The sequence below is a fragment of the Podarcis cretensis genome (genome assembly GCF_951804945.1).
Source record: "Podarcis cretensis genome assembly, chromosome: 14".
NCBI classification, from domain to species: domain Eukaryota; kingdom Metazoa; phylum Chordata; class Lepidosauria; order Squamata; family Lacertidae; genus Podarcis; species Podarcis cretensis.
This window is the reverse complement of record NC_137183.1, coordinates 37,498,278-37,516,469: the sequence shown is the minus strand read 5'-3', so window position 1 is coordinate 37,516,469 and position 18,192 is coordinate 37,498,278. Positions and strand designations below refer to the sequence as shown.

The following is an 18,192-nucleotide window of genomic DNA, read 5'->3' as shown; positions in this document are numbered from 1 at the left end:
AATCTGTCACAAATCAGGAGTGCCCACCCTCCGCAGCTTCCGCTGTCCAGACCTTTAGGCCACAAGCACAACAGTTATCACTCGATTAAGTTGCCCATTGAGCAAAAGCTCCAACTGGTTCAAGGAACCTAACAAAGTCATGTGCAACAGGGAAAGCCATTCAACCTCTCCCCCAGCTCAGAGCTGCTGCTGCTTCTTTTTTGGTGATTCTGACATGGGAGAAAATTGCAATTACTGCTCAGACTGTGAGTAGTGCCCAGACAGTGATGCTGCATTAAGAGTCAACCCTTTGTCTTCCCTCCACAGCTTACAGGGAAACAAAATAGGTGAATCAGGAGCCAAGGTGATTGCTGATGCCATCCGTACAAATGCCCCCAGCTGCGTTGTGGAGATGTGAAAGAGAAACTTCCCTGGAGGAGGTGCTCTGGGATTCCAGACATCCTGCGCCCTGGAGACATGCCCCTTCCTCACAAATGGCTCACTGACAAGGATGTGGTGCAAAGGCAGATCGCCAGGATGCTGCAATGGATGGTACTAAGTGGGGACGTGGTCTGAGCTGAAGGCAGCTGTGGAACAGGATGACAAACCTTGTCATTTTCATTCTGGATATTTGTTCCTGCTGGTGAAGGTGGTTCGGTGCTTCAGACATTTTGTGGGGGATCTGCAGCAGTGGTTTGTGCCTTCCTCATAAACTGAAAGCAGCTGACACCACAAGAAGAAACAAGACTGTAAAGTCGTTTATTTTGTGAAACGAGGGAATGAATGTAAAAGTCAAAGAGGTTCAGAGTGAGTCTGGAAAATACATACAACTTGCAAGGCATAAGGAACTGAGGAATCCTCAACACAGAACTAGCTCAACAGGTGATACCTGCCACTGTTAGGGGATTGAATCTATAAAATATTTTTCATTTATCCTCTGAAAATAAAATTATACACAGAGGCATTCAGAGACTGGTAGCACTGTGTGGCTTGTGACAAGAGGAAAGTATTCAGTCAAGCCTGTTCAGTGCCTAGATAAGGGGAGAAAAACAAAATAAAACTTGTATTTCTACTAAATGAGGTGTTTTTTTAAAAAAATGTATATGAAAAGTTGCTTAGGAAAACCAAACTGATACCTGGTTTTACATTAGCATGGACATGTGGGGCAAGGACTTGGTATTAAATAATGAGGTTGGAGATATTATCATTCCTAGAGCTTCTTTTATCCCAGTATGAGGGTGCTTTATATGTGCTCATATAGCAAAGGGGTAAATTAAAGACAAAGCAGAGCCCCAAACTAATTGTGGGCTGCTTTCCTGCCTTGTCAGCTTTGGTAAAAGTGATGGAAACATTTGCTGGGGCTCCAATATTCCTTTGTTCTTGGCAAAAGACAGAATTCATTTTCTTCTGCCACGGTTAGTGAGGCACTTGGGATGATAGTTCAGAATTCAATCTGAAGCCCAGCTGTTAATTTATCCTGAATTGTGCTTTGAAACAATTCCAGATTCATGTTTGTATCAAAAAGATACAAGGAATCTTGTAGGAGTCTAAACTGCTTTGTGTTGCTGGATTGTGTGTGTTTGTGTTGCTGGGTTTCTTAAAACTTTGGCACCATGGAGCGTGACATGACAGCTCCCTGAATGTAAGTGTTCTTTCCTTGTTCATGAACTGACAACAGCAAAAGAGCTAAGCTACTCTGAGTTCCAAGATATATTACTACTTTGGTACTCTTTTCACTGGTATCAAGGTTGCCTTACTATATAGAGTACATCCTGTCAGAGTCATGTGGGTCAATGTTTTAGCTTCTCTGTGCTCCTCAAGGTTTGTCCCTGGAGATGACCCGGCTGCTCAAAAGTCATTATCACTCTCCTCCAGGGGCTCGGGCTTCCTCACCCTCCGACTCGCCTTGTTGGGAGAGAGATCCATGCTGTCGTCTTCCAGGTCGTCGTCATCATCATCATCGTCGTCATCCAAATCAATTTCACTGTCTTCAGTGTCCTCCTGTAAAAATATTTTATTTATTATTTGGTTTTTTTTAAAAAAACCTGCCCTGTCTTGAAGGCTCAATGTAAGAAACTCTTAGACTCAAACCACTAAAATAGCTTATCATTATTAATAACAAGGCTGTTACTCAATTTAAAATATTTGTCAATCAGCTAAAATTGATATGGTTAAGAGCACAAGAAGAGCCTTGCTGGGTCAGGCCAAAGGCCCATTTAGTCCGTCCCCCTGCTCTTGCAGTAGCCAGTCAGATGCCCCAGTGGGAAGTCCTCAAGCAGAAACTGAGGGCAACAGTAACCAGTATTCAGAGATATGCTGCCTCTGACACGGCAGGTGGAACATCCAGCTACCAGGGCCTTCACAGCATCTTATTGGAGCAAATGCCATGAGGTGCTGTGTGAGGAAGGACATCAATTATTGCGTTCCACCGCACAACCTTGGGGGGAGCTGTGGCAGGAAAAGGGATTTGAAGAAAATCACGTGGCAGCAGCTTGCAAGAGTTGCTTTTCCATTTTGACCATGCCCCTCCTTTAAAGTAACAGATAGGAATATTGTACAATAAAGTATATATCTGAGCACGCGCAGAGTGTTTTGCTTTCCCCAAAACAAATAGCTCTGCTTAATTCTGGCGTGGCTTCCAACCAAGATCTGTCTTTTTAAATACTGCCCTTGCCTCTCCCTGGATAGACATCTAAGAACACAGGCCAAAACATTTTTGAGACTTCTCCTGACTGTGTAAACTCCATGTGCATCTCACCATTATTCACTCTTTTCACTGAGTGCTACCGATGGCTGAAAATGGCTAAAGAAGCTGCAGGGAAGGAGGCTGTGCACCACCAGAGCTGTGTGTGTGTGGGCCCTGGCATGTGGAGGGGAAAGAACTGCAGACAGGAGTCACACCCACCTTAGCCTTGGCTCTGGAGACTTTGCGCTTACTGGCTTGGGCTGCCCCGACCTTGGAAGAGGGAGCAGCAGCGCGCAGAGGCAACGCGAGATGGAAGCAGAAAGGGGAAAAATTAGGAGAGAGAGAGAAATGAAACCAGCGAATACTGCAAAAATGAATGAGAGTGAAAGAGGCACTGGGGAGAGGGGGCAGAATCTCCAAGGGAAGGAGGGAGGAGGAGAAGACAGGTGAGTGGCACAACTGGGTGGGGTGGGGCAGCTGCCTGCCTGCCTGCAGAGAATTCAAGCAGGGCAGGTTGACAAGGTACAGCCCCCTCTCAGTGGCACCAAAGAGACCACACCCACACTATACATTGAAAGCACTTGTTCCACTTTGACAGCCACGGCATTCCCGGGAACGGTAGTCTGTGCTGAGAGAGTACAGTGGCACATCGGGTTAAGAACTTAATTCGTTCCGGAGGTCCGTTGTTAACCTGAAACTGTTCTTAACCTGAAGCACCACTTTAGCTAATGGGGTCTCCCGCTGCTGCTGCGCCACCGCAGTGTGATTTCTGTTCTCATCCTGAAGCAAAGTTCTTAACCTGAGGTACTATTTCTGGGTTAGCAGAGTCTGTAACCTGAAGTGTATGTAACCTGAAGCGTATGTAACCCGAGGTACCACTGTAGTTAGGTGTCAGGAGCAGGTCAGTGTCAGTGAAGTTAACTCTTTATTCAAAGAAACCCAAACAGCTCAGGTCTAGAGATCACAGCATCTCTTTCCAGTAGGTCTTGCCCCAATGAGGCAGTTGTGAGTTTCAAATATTTTTTTTGGAGAAAATCGTGTTTGTTTAAGTCGTATGAGCGTGCTTTAAATGTGTGGTGTTGATGTGACCCAAATTTCCTTAGAGGAGCCAGGAATCTGCTTGACAGCAATACAGGCTGGGAGAAGGGGCTTGTTTAGAGTCGCTGTAGGATTGGAAGGGACCCCAAGGGTCATCTAGTCGAGCCCCTAGCAATGCAGGAATCACAGCTAAAAAAAATCTCTGGTAGATGACCATCCAATCTCTGCTTAAAAACCTCCAAGGAAGGAGAGTTTGCCACTTTTTGAGGGAATCTGCTCCAAATTATAGCCCAAGCTCTGTGTGGCTGTTATCCTGCCATACACTGTTTAAGGGCAGCTGCTTATTTTGAGGCTAGGGCAGAAATGTTCCAACAGGGTTAGGGGCACATTAGTGTGCCAAGAGAGAACTGCTGGAGTTCTGAGAAAAATCACTCCCCTATGTGGGTTATGCCACTGTCCACTGCTGGCCTTGGCAAATGCAAGACCAATTTCATATCTGCCTTCGCTGCCACCCTGATGCAGTCATAATTATAAACAACAACAACAACAACAACAGAAGAACAAACCAAGTTGCAACAACACTTTAAACCTAACACCACAATTTAAAACAGCTATCCAAACAAACACAGCCTCTTTGTCTACTTCAAGTGAGCAGCCGCCACCCTGAGCCATTCAAAGGAGGCCGTTGTGTGGCAGCTCCAATTCAGTAAACCTGGTTTTCACACAGGAAGTGCAAAGGCTTTAGTATTTCCTGCATCCGTGCAATGACTTCAGGCTGACCTGAACAATGCATATTTAAAACGCAAGCAGCAGTTTCTAGCCAGGGAGGGTAGTCTGTCCCAAGGGGAAGAGCCCAGGAGCTTGGCTCCTACAGGAATAAAAATGACAGACTTAAGAGAAGCCCAAGCTTTAGTGGCAAATTGCTTTAGAGACAAAAGGTTTTCTTAGTCAGAAAGTACTCAAAAACATTCTGCTGGGAAGAAACACCCTGATATTAAATACACAGAGTGAAATCTTGCAGATCTTAGGGTGGCCAAATCCCACTGAAAGCAGTGGGACATAAAAGAGAGTTAAATCGATATTTACTTATTTCAATGGGACTCAGGCCTAAGCTACAAATTATTTAATTTTTAGCCCCCACCCCAGGCCAAAGACTCTCATAAGGCAGTTCATAACTAAAATAAAAACAAAACAATTAATTTTAAGTTATAAAAGGAACAGCAGTTTACATGATATAGACAAACAACCAAATTCTTTTGAAAGCAGTTTAAAGCACATTTGAAAATAACTAAAGGGAGATCCTGTGCAAAGAGGGTGAGCAATTCAGCAGGGATAGAGCCACCACCGAAAAGGCCCTGTTTCTTGTGCCTGCCATCCTGATGGGGCTTAATGGTGGGCCCTGATATCACCACAGTAATGCTTAGGCATGAATGACCTGGAACCTATCAGCAAGACAGCTAGGCCTTCCTTGTCCTCTGCAAGTTGCACCAATGACATGGCATGTGAGGTGGGGGGAGCAGAAAAGCATTGAGCATGGTGCGGTCATGTCTTTTCTTGGATGTAATTTTCTTTAGCAAAATGTTACTAGGAGGACAGACAGAAAAAACAGAGCTGCCGGCGGCCACATGCTCCTCGTCACTTTCATCTGTCCCACTGGGGTAGTAGCAGCACAGGTTCCGCAAAGACCAATTAGCACCCCCGTCAATCAAGATCTGTCTTTATCTATTGTAAAGTGCTTAATGCTTTTAGTAACAGTAAAATTACCAGGCGCCGTATGATAAATTTTGAAGGCAAAAGAAATGATAGTGATGGCGTGATCACAAAAGGAGTCTCTGTCCCCAGAGAGAGAGGGGAGGGGGGAGGGGGGGAGGGGGGGAGGGATGGAGGGGGAGAGACAGACAGACCTCTGAGAAGCATCGCTTGCCAGTCTGCTGCTCTGCTTACCTAACTTAATCGCAAGAACAGCAGGAAAAGGCAAAGAAGTGGCTGCACTAGGAAGGAGAGAAAGAGACCTATAGCGAAGAGAATAGATGAGATGGGGAAGATGCAGGAGCTTTTGAGGAAAGCGAGGGAGACAAAAGCAGAAAGTGAAATAAGGCAGGGGAAAGTGAAGAGACAGGCTACCTGTTGCGGAATGAGAAGGTATGCCATGGAAAAAGCACCTTTTTGCCAATAGCATCTTTAGCGACTACTTACATCGTCCTCTGTGTCTCCACCTTGCATCGTTCCTACAATCCGTTTGTTTGGTCTCCCTGGAGCAGAGAAGAAGACGGAATCAATGAGAATGTGGCTGAACACACAACAATGCTGGGTATCTTTCTTTCTAGGGAGCCAAAGGTGGTATAAGAGGCACTTGACTCTCAGACTCATTCTGCCAGTATCCCTGTTCTCAGATTTGGGGTGGGTGGTTGTAGGGTTTGTTTCTGTGTTTGTTTGTTGTAGTCTCTCTTTTTTTTTAAATAATATTTATTACTTTTAAACACTACAAAAAAGGAAAGAAAAAAGACAAAAGACAAAAAAGACAATACAATACAATATAAAAACATTACACAACACTAACACAATAAGCTAAACAAAACAAAGCAAAAACAATTTAACACACATCATACAATTTCAATGTCATATCTTTCATTTACTTGTTTCAATGACCTCCTCGCACCTCCCTTTTTGTATTCCACTTCTGCTAATTGTTTCAGCAATTCCTTTCCATCTTTCTCTGTTTTCTGTCCTATATTTATCTTAACATATTCTAACCTTATTTTCCCTAATACTCTAATAATCTATTTATACAGTGGTGCCTCGCAAGACGAAATTAATCCGTTCCGTGAGGCTCTTCGTATAGCGTTTTTTTCGTCTTGCGAAGCAAGCCCATTGACAGCTTAGCGGATTAGCGCTATTAGCGGTTTAGCGGCTTTTAGCGGATCAGCTGATAAGCGGCTTAGGGCTTAGGAAAAGGGGGGGGGAGGGAAAAAACCCCGCAGGAACTCGCAAGACATTTTCGTCTTGCGAAGCAAGCCCATAGGAAATTCGTTTTGCGAAGCGCCTCCAAAACGGAAAACCCTTTCGTCTAGCTGGTTTTCCGTCTTGCGAGGCGTTCGTCTTGCGGGGCACCACTGTACTTAATTCCTTATAACATTTCTACTAAAGCCATATAACTTCATTCCAACATTTTTCCAACATTCGTCAATTTTACAATATTTCTATAAATAGTCTTTAAACTTTTTCCAATCTTCTTCCACCGTCTCTTCTCCCTGGTCTCGGATTCTGCCAGTCATTTCCGCCAATTCCATATAGTTCATCAACCTGGTAATCTTCTGTCTGATGCTCTTAACTCTTTTCCAAGTCCCTTCTGCAAGTCTTCTTCGTATTTATACATGCACTTTGTCTTCTACTGATCTTATTTTTATTTTCCTTCCTTTGAGGCTGAAGAGTAGATCTCGGGGAAACTCCCACCTAGAGATGATTTTGTTCCTTCTCAACAGGGCAGCCAAATCTCCGTAGTTAAACCCAAAATCCAAAAGATATTTCGGGACGTCTTTCAAAATTTCCACTATTAACTGTTGTTCTTCTAGGTTCTTCTGGTAGTTCCAACAGTCTCTTATTTTTTTCTTCTCTTTTTTCCCTCCTCTTCCAAGTCTGAAGGCCCTCACAATGTTAATCTCTTCTTGACCCAAGTCCAGGTCCCAAAAATCAGCAAATTCCTGTGTGATGAAATCCATCAAACTCTCCTTCTCCAGTTCAAGTAGGGCTCTAATCCTCAAAATCTGATTTTCTTTAAATTCAGTCGTAGAAGGCATCAACTTATGGTCATCAAATTGCATCTGTAAGGCTGGGACTCTCTCTCTCTCCAACTGTGTTACTTTAGGTTCAACGGCAACAACTTTCTCCCTAGCCTTCTCCACAGTTTGCCATGTCAAAGTAGATTCCTGTATCAATTTCTGAATAGTTTCTGTATTGATGTTCACTTTTTGTCCCAAATTATCAATTTTGGTAGTTACCACATCCACCTTCTTGTTAAGCTGTTCCAGTGAGTTACTTATCTTACTTAATGTGACCGCTAAGGCCTCTTCTATCGACATTCTTAACCGATTCAAGGTCAGTCCCAGAGTCTCACAGCTTTTTATCTTGCAGCTGGAAATTCCCCCAGATCAGCTCTTGTAACAGTTTCAAAAGCTTCCTCTAGAGGGAAACAGTTTCTATTTGTATTAGTCCTTTTAGACATAGTTCAAACAATAAAGTTAGTTTCAATTTTCAGTTACTTTTACTCCTTTTTAAACGCAGACGGAGACATTGGAAACAATGTATTTCTCTTATTTAACTAACTGTCAGTGAACGTTCTAGTCACGGTCAATGAGCATTCCGAAAGACGTCAGTCTTACTAGCAGCCTGTTTCCAGGTTCGGAGCGGTGGTATTTTAACTTCCTTCACTCTCTCCTGCAAGCATATACAATCCAAAACTTCCCCCCTCATCTCCTGCTTCCAAGGGGGATTTAATATTTTTTACTGATGGAAATTTAGTCCTTCACAGTAGGCTTTCCAAGACTTTAGCTTGCAGCCTCTTTGCTTCAGTCTATTTACAAAAGGGGAAGGCGGACTTCCTGTTTTGAACCTCCCCGTTTCGGTGCCAAATTAAGACGTTTAAAAATCCAATTCTTCACTCTACTCACGGGTAGTTGCTTTAAGATCAAATTGTCCACAGGAAAAAGTCAGCGCTCTCCGGCAACAGCTACGCGGCTTCGCTCCATGGAAATCAATTCGAAGCACCGCGCCGCTCACCCCACGTCGCTCTGGATCCCCGAAACCGGGTTTCCCCGCAAGTAGGGGAGGCGCAAAAGGTGCCAGCCGAATCCCACGTTCACAGGCTTCACCCGCCTGTGATTTTTGGTGGGTCTCTGCCTTCGCCGTGGCGGCCAGACCCGGATTTCCATGAAGCAAATTCCTCCCAATCAGAGGAATTCCGCCATTACTGGAGGCGCCAACCCGGAAGTCCTGTTTGTTGTAGTCTCTTTGACCAGAAATGACAAGAGGGAGACGAGAAAGTGAACATGGACCCAGCAAGCAACAATGCCTCAGGTCACACCTTTCTGACTGTGTTAGAAAGAAGATGCTTTGAAAGGCTATGTTGGATTTAGAGAAATAATAAATGAAGTGCTAGAGAGTCCTAAATATGTGGATCTGTTTTCTGCCTGAGAGGCCAAGAGAGGTAAAAGTTCGCTGCCTGTCAGAACGGGCCCCTTCTTGATGGTGCTCCTGTCCTTCCAAAAGCTGTAGGACAATCCACACGCCATCTATAGGGAACACCTTTTCACTTACCCCTGCCTTTGATGGGATGACACAAACTTAAATAAAGGCACTAATATGTCAGCTTTGCTCTAATGACTGCTTTCTGTGTTCCATTAAAGGTCACAGCTCTTTTGTAAGGAGGAGCCGAGAGTGCTTGACCAAAGCAGGAGACAGCTGACATTCGGAGACAGATGCAAGGAGCTCCTGAAGTCATTTGGTGCATTAACGCTTCCAGCTTAACATTGTTGGCGAGGCTCCAGAGAGGCTCCACAAAGTGCTGCCATCCTTGTGGTATCCTAATATGAGAATCTGGGGAAGGAGTGGGAGAGCAACTGCATCTCTTGCTCTTGGTTGAACTAGAGGAGCCGTTCTGGGGATGGAGCCACATGCACAGGGTTCAGTTATAGCAGAGGTGGGGAATCCTTGGCCCTCCAGACATTCCTGAATCATCTATGGCTATTGGCCATGTTTGCTGGAATTGATGGGAGTTGTAGTTCAGCAGCAGTTCAGCTACGTACTTCAGAAGGGACCAATGTTCCCCACCTGTGAGCGAAACCATTTTTCAAATGAGTCCAGAGCTCCACTGACTGTAAGGGCCATGCTAGAAGTGACAGGACAATTCTGTGTATTCAAACATAAAAAGGCCCCAATTATGTGGAAAATGTGGCAGGGGGAGGAGGATTTGATTCGGAAAACAAACCGGATGCATGGATCTCTCCTGCCCACCCACAGCTTAGCCCCCTGCAATAGGGAGATGCTTTTCCAATTCTGAAAGTGAACAAACATGGAGAGAAGTTCTTCAGGAGAGGAACTGCGAGATAGAAAGTATGCAGCTTGCCCGTCAGCCATAAAAGAAATCACCTCATAGCTCCCAACTTCTAAATGCCTGAGGCAGTATCATATTCAGTAAACACATAATTGTTCCTATAAATGTGCAGCTCGGCCAGAAATGCAACTCCAGAAAGCGGCTTGAGAAAGAATATATTTTAGACTCCCAACCTCATTTTGTTGGCCAGCCCTTCCCAGAGCTGAGCGAGTATTTCAAAATTGTAGGCGGCACCATCAAGTTTCTAGGCACTTGCTGTTTCCCACCGCCCTGCAGGACAAACCACTCAGCCCCTTGGGTCCCTTTCATCTGCAATGGAGCGCCCACCAGGTGTATAGGCACAGTTACCTTGCATCAGCATCTCCATGGCCGTATGCTGCTTCATTAGCTGCCTGTCTTCCATGTCACTGTCAGATCCCTCATCCTCATGGATCTCTATGTCCGAGTCATCATTGTCTAAATAAAAACAAGAATGCCCACCAAAGACAGTTATTAGGACATCAGCTCCATCTCTTTCTGTTCTTTGCTTCAGCTTGAAGGAATGATTGTGGGCTGACAGGCAGACCACAGCTCAGCAACAGAGCAATTGCTCTGTGTGCAAATAACAACAACAACAACAACAATAATAATAATTTATTATTTATACCCCGCCCATCTGGCTGGGCCTCCCCAGCCACTCTGGGCGGCTTCCAAAAGAATATTAAAATACTATGATAGGTAAAGGTAAAGGTACCCCTGCCCGTACGGGCCAGTCTTGACAGACTCTGGGGTTGTGCGCCCATCTCACTTAAGAGGCCAGGGGCCAGCGCTGTCCGGAGACACTTCCGGGTCACGTGGCCAGCGTGACATCGCTGCTCTGGCGAGCCAGAGCCGCACACGGAAATGCCGTTTACCTTCCCGCTGGTAAGCGGTCCCTATTTATCTACTTGCACCCGGAGGTGCTTTCGAACTGCTAGGTTGGCAGGCGCTGGGACCGAGCAGCGGGAGCGCACCCCGCCGCAGGGATTCGAACCGCCGACCTTTCGATCGGCAAGTCCTAGGCGCTGAGGCTTTAACCCACAGCGCCACCTGCGTCTATGATACATCAAACATTAAAAGCATCCCTAAACAGGGCTGCCTTCAGATGTCTTCTAAAAGTCTGGTAGTTGTTGTTCTCTTTGACATCTGCTGGGAGGGCGTTCCACAGGGAGGGCGCCACTACCGAGAAGGCCCTCTGCCTGGTTCCCTGTAACCTCACTTCTCGCAGTGAGGGAACCGCCAGAAGGCCCTCGGTGCTGGACCTCAGTGTCCGGGTAGAACGATGGGGGTGGAGACGCTCCGGTTAAGACTCAGGAAATAACTTTGCTTCAGGCATGGCACTGGGGAATCCACAGTCAAGAGCACACAACTTTAAATAATAATAACAATAAAAACCCAGTCGAGGTGAGGAATGACCTTTTAATTGAGATGGCAGAAAAGAGGTGCTTCAAGCTTCCCCTCAGTGCTGCTGCTTCTGTCAAAATTATTCCCTTCTGGGACTACTACTAGCATCATTTGATAGGGGTGGAGAGGATAGGGGGATAGGCTCTTGGTTGTCATCTCCCTCACACTGTAGGTGTTTAAATCCTACTGCCATTTAAGCAGTCTGAACAATGTGCAGGATTGCAGTGCAAGAAGAAGGCACTGCTTCTGTCCAGAAAACTCACATATTGATATGAATGGAACAAAAGAAGACTGTCCACTAAAGGAGACCCTCCATTTATTGATTTCAGATCTTTTACTCTCAGAGATCTAATTCTACAGTGTGTGAAGGTCAGGAGTAGCTACGTGGTCACAGCCATTAGATTTTTCATGTGGTCTCTGCAATGATCACACTTAAGAGAATCAGCTTGGAAATTTGATAACATTGCTCATTCCTTCTTATCATGCCGGCCAGCTATTCCCAACAGAACACAAGATGAGCGGTGATAAATATAGGGTGCATTTGCTGTCAAGCTGTGTGAGCCCGCTCACAGATAACTATTTACCCCTGTTCATAACACTGGAACCTGCAGCTCAGTTCAATGGAGCTAGCCGGACTTTGAAATATGCCAGAAACAGCTCCCCGAGCTGCCTTCCATCTCATCTCCTGCAGATAAATGACGCAATTGATTTCCATGCCCTTCTCAAACACAGTTAAAAGGTCCAGAGAAATCAGACACCTATCAGAACACATAGAAACACAAATACCTATAGGCTTGCATGGGGAAGATAGTGGCTAGTCAGAGCGTTTCAGAAGTTACAAATGTAGGAGTGGAGAACACTTTGAAATTTGATTGTTGCCTACACATTCATCACAAACAAGGTTTTGGAAGTTTCTCTCTCTTTTCTTTTTACTGTGATCTTTTCTAAAGAGAATCAGCGTCATCCAAAACCACCAGGAAGTAGGGAGGTGCCTCACTTAGGGGAAAGAAAGATCAATATGTTCTCAATTCAAGAAGATTTGTAGAAAATTAAGGATCTCTCACCCAAGTGAAATTAACAAACTGACGTAGTAATAATTATTGTAACAACAACAGCAACAGCAACAACAACAACAACAGGGACAAAACGGGCTGCGGATTAATTACAAAATGTTCTTCTCTACATTCCAAACTTCTATTAGTCCTGGTTCAATGGTTATGGCTTTCCCCCAGAGAATCTTGGGGAATGTAGTTCAGGAACTTCTAACAGAAGATTCTCAGCACCCTCACCCAAGTCCCCTGCAGAGAGGACAGACTATTTCATCAGTTTAGAACTGAACGTTAATGGGGTGGAGGAAACTGTGTTGCACACCATCAGCCGTGGCATCTCATCTGTCCTTCCTACAATAATGCAAAGTGGGAACAGAGAGGTTGCAGTTCTAAGGGGGAAGGCTTCCTCTCAGTGGCGCTGGGGTGATGGTTGCCTGCCTGATATACTGCTGCCGCTGCCACCTTCTTTCCTCCAGGCAGGGAGTGGGGGACGTCCAACCCACAGGCAAATCCTGGCCCACCAGGGGATCCAATTGGCCACCGGGCCATTTTCCCCCAAACCACACCCACCCTCTCATCCGCTGAGGTCACAGGTGATGTCAGCTGATGGCTGGGAGGTTAGAGCTTAATCCTGCATGGGCGTAGCCAATGGGGGGGCAGGAAGGGGCAGCTGCCCTCCCCTCAATAAAAATCAATAAAAATACATAGCTAACTGAGGTTCTGCCCCCGCCAACAAAAATCCTGGCTACGCCCATGATTGGCTGCACCACCCCATTCCCAGCAGGGAACAGGTTTGTGCAGCCTAGGCAGCAGGATTTAACTCAACTCACCAGCTGCCTTCTCCTATAAGGGGGCAGGGATGGTGGCTGGGAGATGGAGGACTCTCTCACGCCACTGCTGCCACCCATCCACTTTTTTTAAAAAAAAGCAAAGAACCATTTGAAATTGCCTCTCCCCACCACTTTAAAGGGACCCATGCTGTGGTTCCACAAAGCAGCTATTAACTAAAAATACAAATGACTTCCCTAAAAGATCCTAACATGTAGATGGAATCAGATGAGAAGGTAGTACAAATTGTGTCTTTGTATGCCACTAATTTCAGATGTAAACCAAAATTGAAGAAGGAAAGAAAGACCCACACCAAACCCCAAAGGTTTTTAATAAATCTTTCACTGATCATACTTTGTTTCCACCTTAGCTGCAGGCAGAACCCACCAAGAGATGTGTCACTTTCTCAATAAAGCTTTGTTCAAGCCAAGAACAATATGTGCTTCATGTTCACTTTGGGAACTCAGATTTCCCCACGGATCAAAGCTGCTCTTGTTTGCCCCAGTTGCTTCAAATCTTTGTAAACAAAAGCAAATATGTGATATACTCCATTTGAGCAGCTAAGCCCCAGGAGCTCATCCACTGCTTCCCCAAACAGAATTTTGCCAATACTGTAACAACAAACAACTGAGTTTGTAAAACAGAGGCAGTTTTATGATTGAGAAGGAATTATGCTCCAGAGGAAAGCTCTGTCATTGAAAGTCCAGTCCTGTGTACTTCAGCAGACAAGCCTCTGGGATGAGGATCCTGGTTCAAATCTCATCTTACCTATACACTCACTGAGATGGCCTTAGGCAAATCTCAAAGCCTCAGTACGCCATCTGCACATGGTGATCACTGAGAGAATGTCCATGAACTGCTCTGAACGTTCTAAGAATTACGTATCTGAGCAAGTGTATTTATTCTCCTTCAGACTCCTCTAAATTCATTTTTTAAAGTCCTTTGGCTTCATGTTCAAGTCTGATTATGCTCAGCTTTGCTCATAGCCAATCTTTCAGAGAACCATCTAATTGTACAGTTGGAAGGGGCCTTGGAGATCATCTGGTTCAACCTCCTGCTCAATGCAGAATCAAGTTCCAGGGTAAAAATCAGCTGGGGAAAGGCCCTTTCAAGTCTCCTTCTAGAAGACAGCTGCAAGATGAAAAAAAATTCAGGATCTACAACAGGCATGGGGAAACTTTGGGCCTCCAGATGCTGCTCACTATAACTCCCATCAGCCCCAACAAGCATGGCCAATGAGAAGGGATTATGGGAGTTGTAGTTCATCAAAACTTCTGGAGCACCAAAGTTTCCTCATGCCTGATCTACAAAGACCCAGCAAGCCAGAACACTAGTCCTCAGCAGAACCAACAGTGCTCTGCTACTTAAAGCCTGCTGCCACATACAAAAGGACAAAGACAAGGAAGGTTGAGATAAAAGTATTAACAAGCCGGAACTATCAAATGCGACTTGAAAAGCCTCAGCCAGTCTCAGTCAAAAGCAAAAATTCCCTTAACTGATCCACAAGAGAAAACCTTCTGGGTTTCTCCCTCACATGCCTCCCAATAAATGTTCAAGACATACAAAGCAATATTAAAATAACTGGGATGATTCACCTAAGGGTCTCTGCTGACGTCTTAGTTAAGAATAAGCCAAAATTGAAATAACATCAGGATAAAATTGCTCCTTCCAATCTGTCACTGATCCAAATTTTCTGTCAAAAGTTAGCATGTGGGCAACCTTATTAATTATAGTTCCCTTGGTGTTAAAAGCAGGCCTAAATACTCCCTCCCACTGGAGAGATTTGACCTAGAGTAAAAAGAGAGGAAACATTGACTGGAATTGCTTATCAGATGAAGAGCAGCATCTTTGGCTAATTAAATAGAGTTACTTATTTTCATATGGCTTAAACAGGACCCAATACTATAACACCCGTTTTTAGTTCAATGTAATCTGCAAATCGGTGAATTAATCCAGTTTTGCATATTCATCTGCAAAAGTTACTAGCTCATAGAAAGTTTTCTGCTTGCCTCTTGCATGCCTGTAACTTATATTAGCCATTTATACCCTAAAGGAGGAATATGTTGTTGCTCCTTGCCTGGTTGTAGGTTTTCTTAGCTAGTACAGGTGCCCAGGTGAGTTGCAATTTACAGCTTTGAATTAATAGTCAGGTGGATAATAAAAAAACCAAAACCTGTTTTTTGTTGGATAGGCCATCCATCAATTTCTTTCACTCCATTGGTGTCTATTCATTCCCCATAGTTGCATGAGCTGGAGAGGTAAGGCGGTGAGGCCCCTTCCATCAGACCAGTTACCATTTGGCTCTTCCACTCCACTAACAGGCAATGCACCGGCCACATCAGAGAAAAGAATGTGAGAGTGTAAGGCCCCCTTCTATGGGACCAACTACTGTTTGGTTCCTCCAAGATGATATGCGCCAGGCACATTCCACCCAAATCATTATGCAACCTTATTACAGATGAACTGGTATCTGAATTTATTCTTTACCCCCTTCTATTATCACCCTTTCCTTTTTGTAGCTAATGGATTGGTGGCCATGATTTTGCACAGTAAAGTGTCTTGAGCAAATGGGCGGGGGGGGGAGTGGAATATAAATGTGGTCAATAAATAATACAACAAATCCTCTATTATTAGCACACAGCATGGCAAAACTGCTTCATAGAGTTGTAGAGTTGGAAGGGACCATGAGGGTCCTCTAGTCCAACCCCCCTGCAGCTAATGGGTTTGATACTACATTGTTAAAGTGAAAGTGACTCACTTCTATTCCTAACAATAATAGAGCTTACCCACCATGCTATCCATAATGCAGCTGATTTGGGGCTCAGAGATAGATATTTAGACAGTAAGCAGCCATGATCTACCCAAAGCTCCCATCATTGAAATGGGGTGGGTGGGGGGCAACAGACAACATACAGCCTTGACTTCCCATTCTGCCTTGAAAATAGTAAATAGAGTGATAGGACAATCAAGCAGAAAGAGAAAACTGCTGTAGCTCCATATGCCTCTCTGTCTGCCTGGTGTTTAGTTTCCACCTCAAATGACCATGGTAACATGCAAATGGAAAGGGTCAAACTGCATGGGACCCTGGGTCTGCAGACACCCGAAAAAGTTAACAAACTGAGCTCACTTCCACTCTTCAGCAAGCGCTTCTCTTCCTCCTTCAGCTTGTTCTGCATCAAACGCAAAGTGTTCTCTGCTTCCTGCAGGGAAGGGAAAACATCAAAATCAGAAAGGCAGCTGCACCATGCTTCCGCTCAGGAGGGTAACAAGACATAAGCTGTCGCTTGGGTTAATATCAAAGGCTTTGCAGTCAGCTTAGTTCCATAGAATGGGACTTAAAAAAAAGTGACTAGAAGTTTCTCTCTAAATTAGATCAACTCTAGCTGTTCAAAAGTGCTGCAAACCTTTGAATCTGGGCACACTCCTGTTTGATTCGTGCCAGAAGATTATTCCATGAGGTTCAGTAGACTAAAACGCTTTTTAGGTAACTTGTTGGTTCAATAAAAGAACATCTACAAATGTTAATCAACTGTCTATGAGAATCTATACAATTTTTGTGTGTGCTAGCCATGAGGGAAGTAAAGCCACTTTCCCTGCAACCAGTATGAAAGCTAACTGGGCTAACTTTGCTCCTTATCCCTAGCCTGCTTAGAAGAAGGACCACCTGAGCTCGTTCCAGTCATGTCTTCCAACTTCATTTGCAGATGGAGCCAGCTCAGAGGTGCTGCCTTGTGGCACAGCAAAGCACAATGGTAAATGTTAACGGGAAGGGTAAGGACCCCTTTTTAGTGCTGTCACCCATAAAGGGAGTGGGGGAGAAGAGCATGACAAGGGCAGAGGAGAAAGTGCTTCTAGCCTCCATTTTTATTTACTAGTCTGCTTTTTTTAAGCCAGCAAGTAAAAATTCAGATATGCACTGCCAGTTGTGTTGGTTTTACGCTTCTTTGTACGGCAGAATGAAACAAAGAGCTATATCCTAAAGCCATGCACAACACTTGAAAATGTATTCCAAGTGCTTCTGTGACTTCTTGTACACTCAAAACACCTGCACATGGGTTTATGCAATTAATCTAGGAAGGGAAATATCCTTCAAAGGTCCAAAACCTAAAGCAATTTCATCACTATTATGCTGACAACAATATGGCAAAGCAGCCAGTTCTATGAACTTTCCTGCTTTCTCTGCCTAAGGTAGAATACATGCTCCAGAGCGATGCACATAGGCTCATGTTTCTTACCATAACACATTTTCTTACATTGCTTACTCCTTGATTCCAACTATGGTTAAGAGAAGCAAACTTATGTGAGCTCTAGCCCACAAACACCGTTCAGGACCTTGAGGGTAGCTCATCGACATACAGAGGGAGTGTGGTGGGTGGGGGAGATGTGCCATTAACAAATGAGAACAGGAGTGCAAGATCTGCCACCCTCCTGCTTCCTTTGTGCCCGCCACCTCTTCTCTCTCACTGGGTGACAAACAGGAAGGAGGCAGAGACCCAAGAGGACGAGACCCTTCTCCTGCCAGTTTGCGTAGGATCCCACCAGGGCTCAATTTATTTGTTAGATGATTTATAAACCACCACTCATCAAAACAGATTGGAGGGATTTCATAATTTATTATGTTTGTTTTCATAAATAGTTTGTTTTTTAAAAAAAGAAGTTTCCTTTTAGAATTGTATGATACAATTAAAGCAACAAACGAAAAATAAAAAGGAAAGTCAACATAGGAAAGGAGGACACAAAGACTTCCTATGGGCATCTAGTTGGCCACTGTGGGAACAGAACACTATATACCAAAGGGGTCTTTGTCCTGATCCTGCAGGCCTCTTCATATGCCTACCCTTCCTGTCCACTGGGCCAGCTTGGACAGAAGGTACCCTTTGGGGCCAGGACCTTGCCTAAGCCACACCATCTTCTTGGCTTTGGGACATTTCTTGGCATCCCTTGGCTCATCTCACCTTGGACAGCTACCAATGGCTGACCCCTGCCACAGAGGGAGAGAGGAAAGGGAAGAGGACTGTTCTGCATTATCAGGGGGTGGGACTAGATGACCCTTGAAGTCCCTTCCAACTCTGCAATTCTAT

General features: G+C 44.8%; 2 protein-coding genes across 7 annotated transcripts in view; one reads left to right on the top strand and one right to left on the bottom strand.

The window, feature by feature from the left end:
• The window catches only part of NLRC3 (NLR family CARD domain containing 3), a 32,271-nt gene extending 31,215 nt beyond the window's left edge, over positions 1–1,056 (top strand). For all 4 annotated transcript variants that reach the window (XM_079952357.1, XM_079952359.1, XM_079952356.1 and 1 more), the window contains one exon: positions 307–1,056. In XM_079952357.1, the coding sequence (XP_079808483.1) occupies positions 307–397 (91 nt within the window). In that variant the 3' untranslated portion in view covers positions 398–1,056. The remainder of the gene's footprint in view (positions 1–306) is intronic.
• CLUAP1 (clusterin associated protein 1) overlaps positions 722–18,192 on the bottom strand; it is a 58,346-nt gene continuing 40,875 nt past the window's right edge. For 2 of the 3 annotated variants that reach the window (XM_079952413.1, XM_079952414.1), the window contains exons 9-13: positions 16,239–16,311; positions 10,161–10,268; positions 5,900–5,955; positions 2,885–2,935; positions 722–1,980 (exon numbers count right to left, since the gene is read on the bottom strand). In XM_079952413.1, the coding sequence (XP_079808539.1) occupies positions 1,828–1,980; positions 2,885–2,935; positions 5,900–5,955; positions 10,161–10,268; positions 16,239–16,311 (441 nt within the window). In that variant the 3' untranslated portion in view covers positions 722–1,827. The remainder of the gene's footprint in view (positions 1,981–2,884; positions 2,936–5,899; positions 5,956–10,160; positions 10,269–16,238; positions 16,312–18,192) is intronic. The other variant, XM_079952415.1, reaches the window with a different exon arrangement.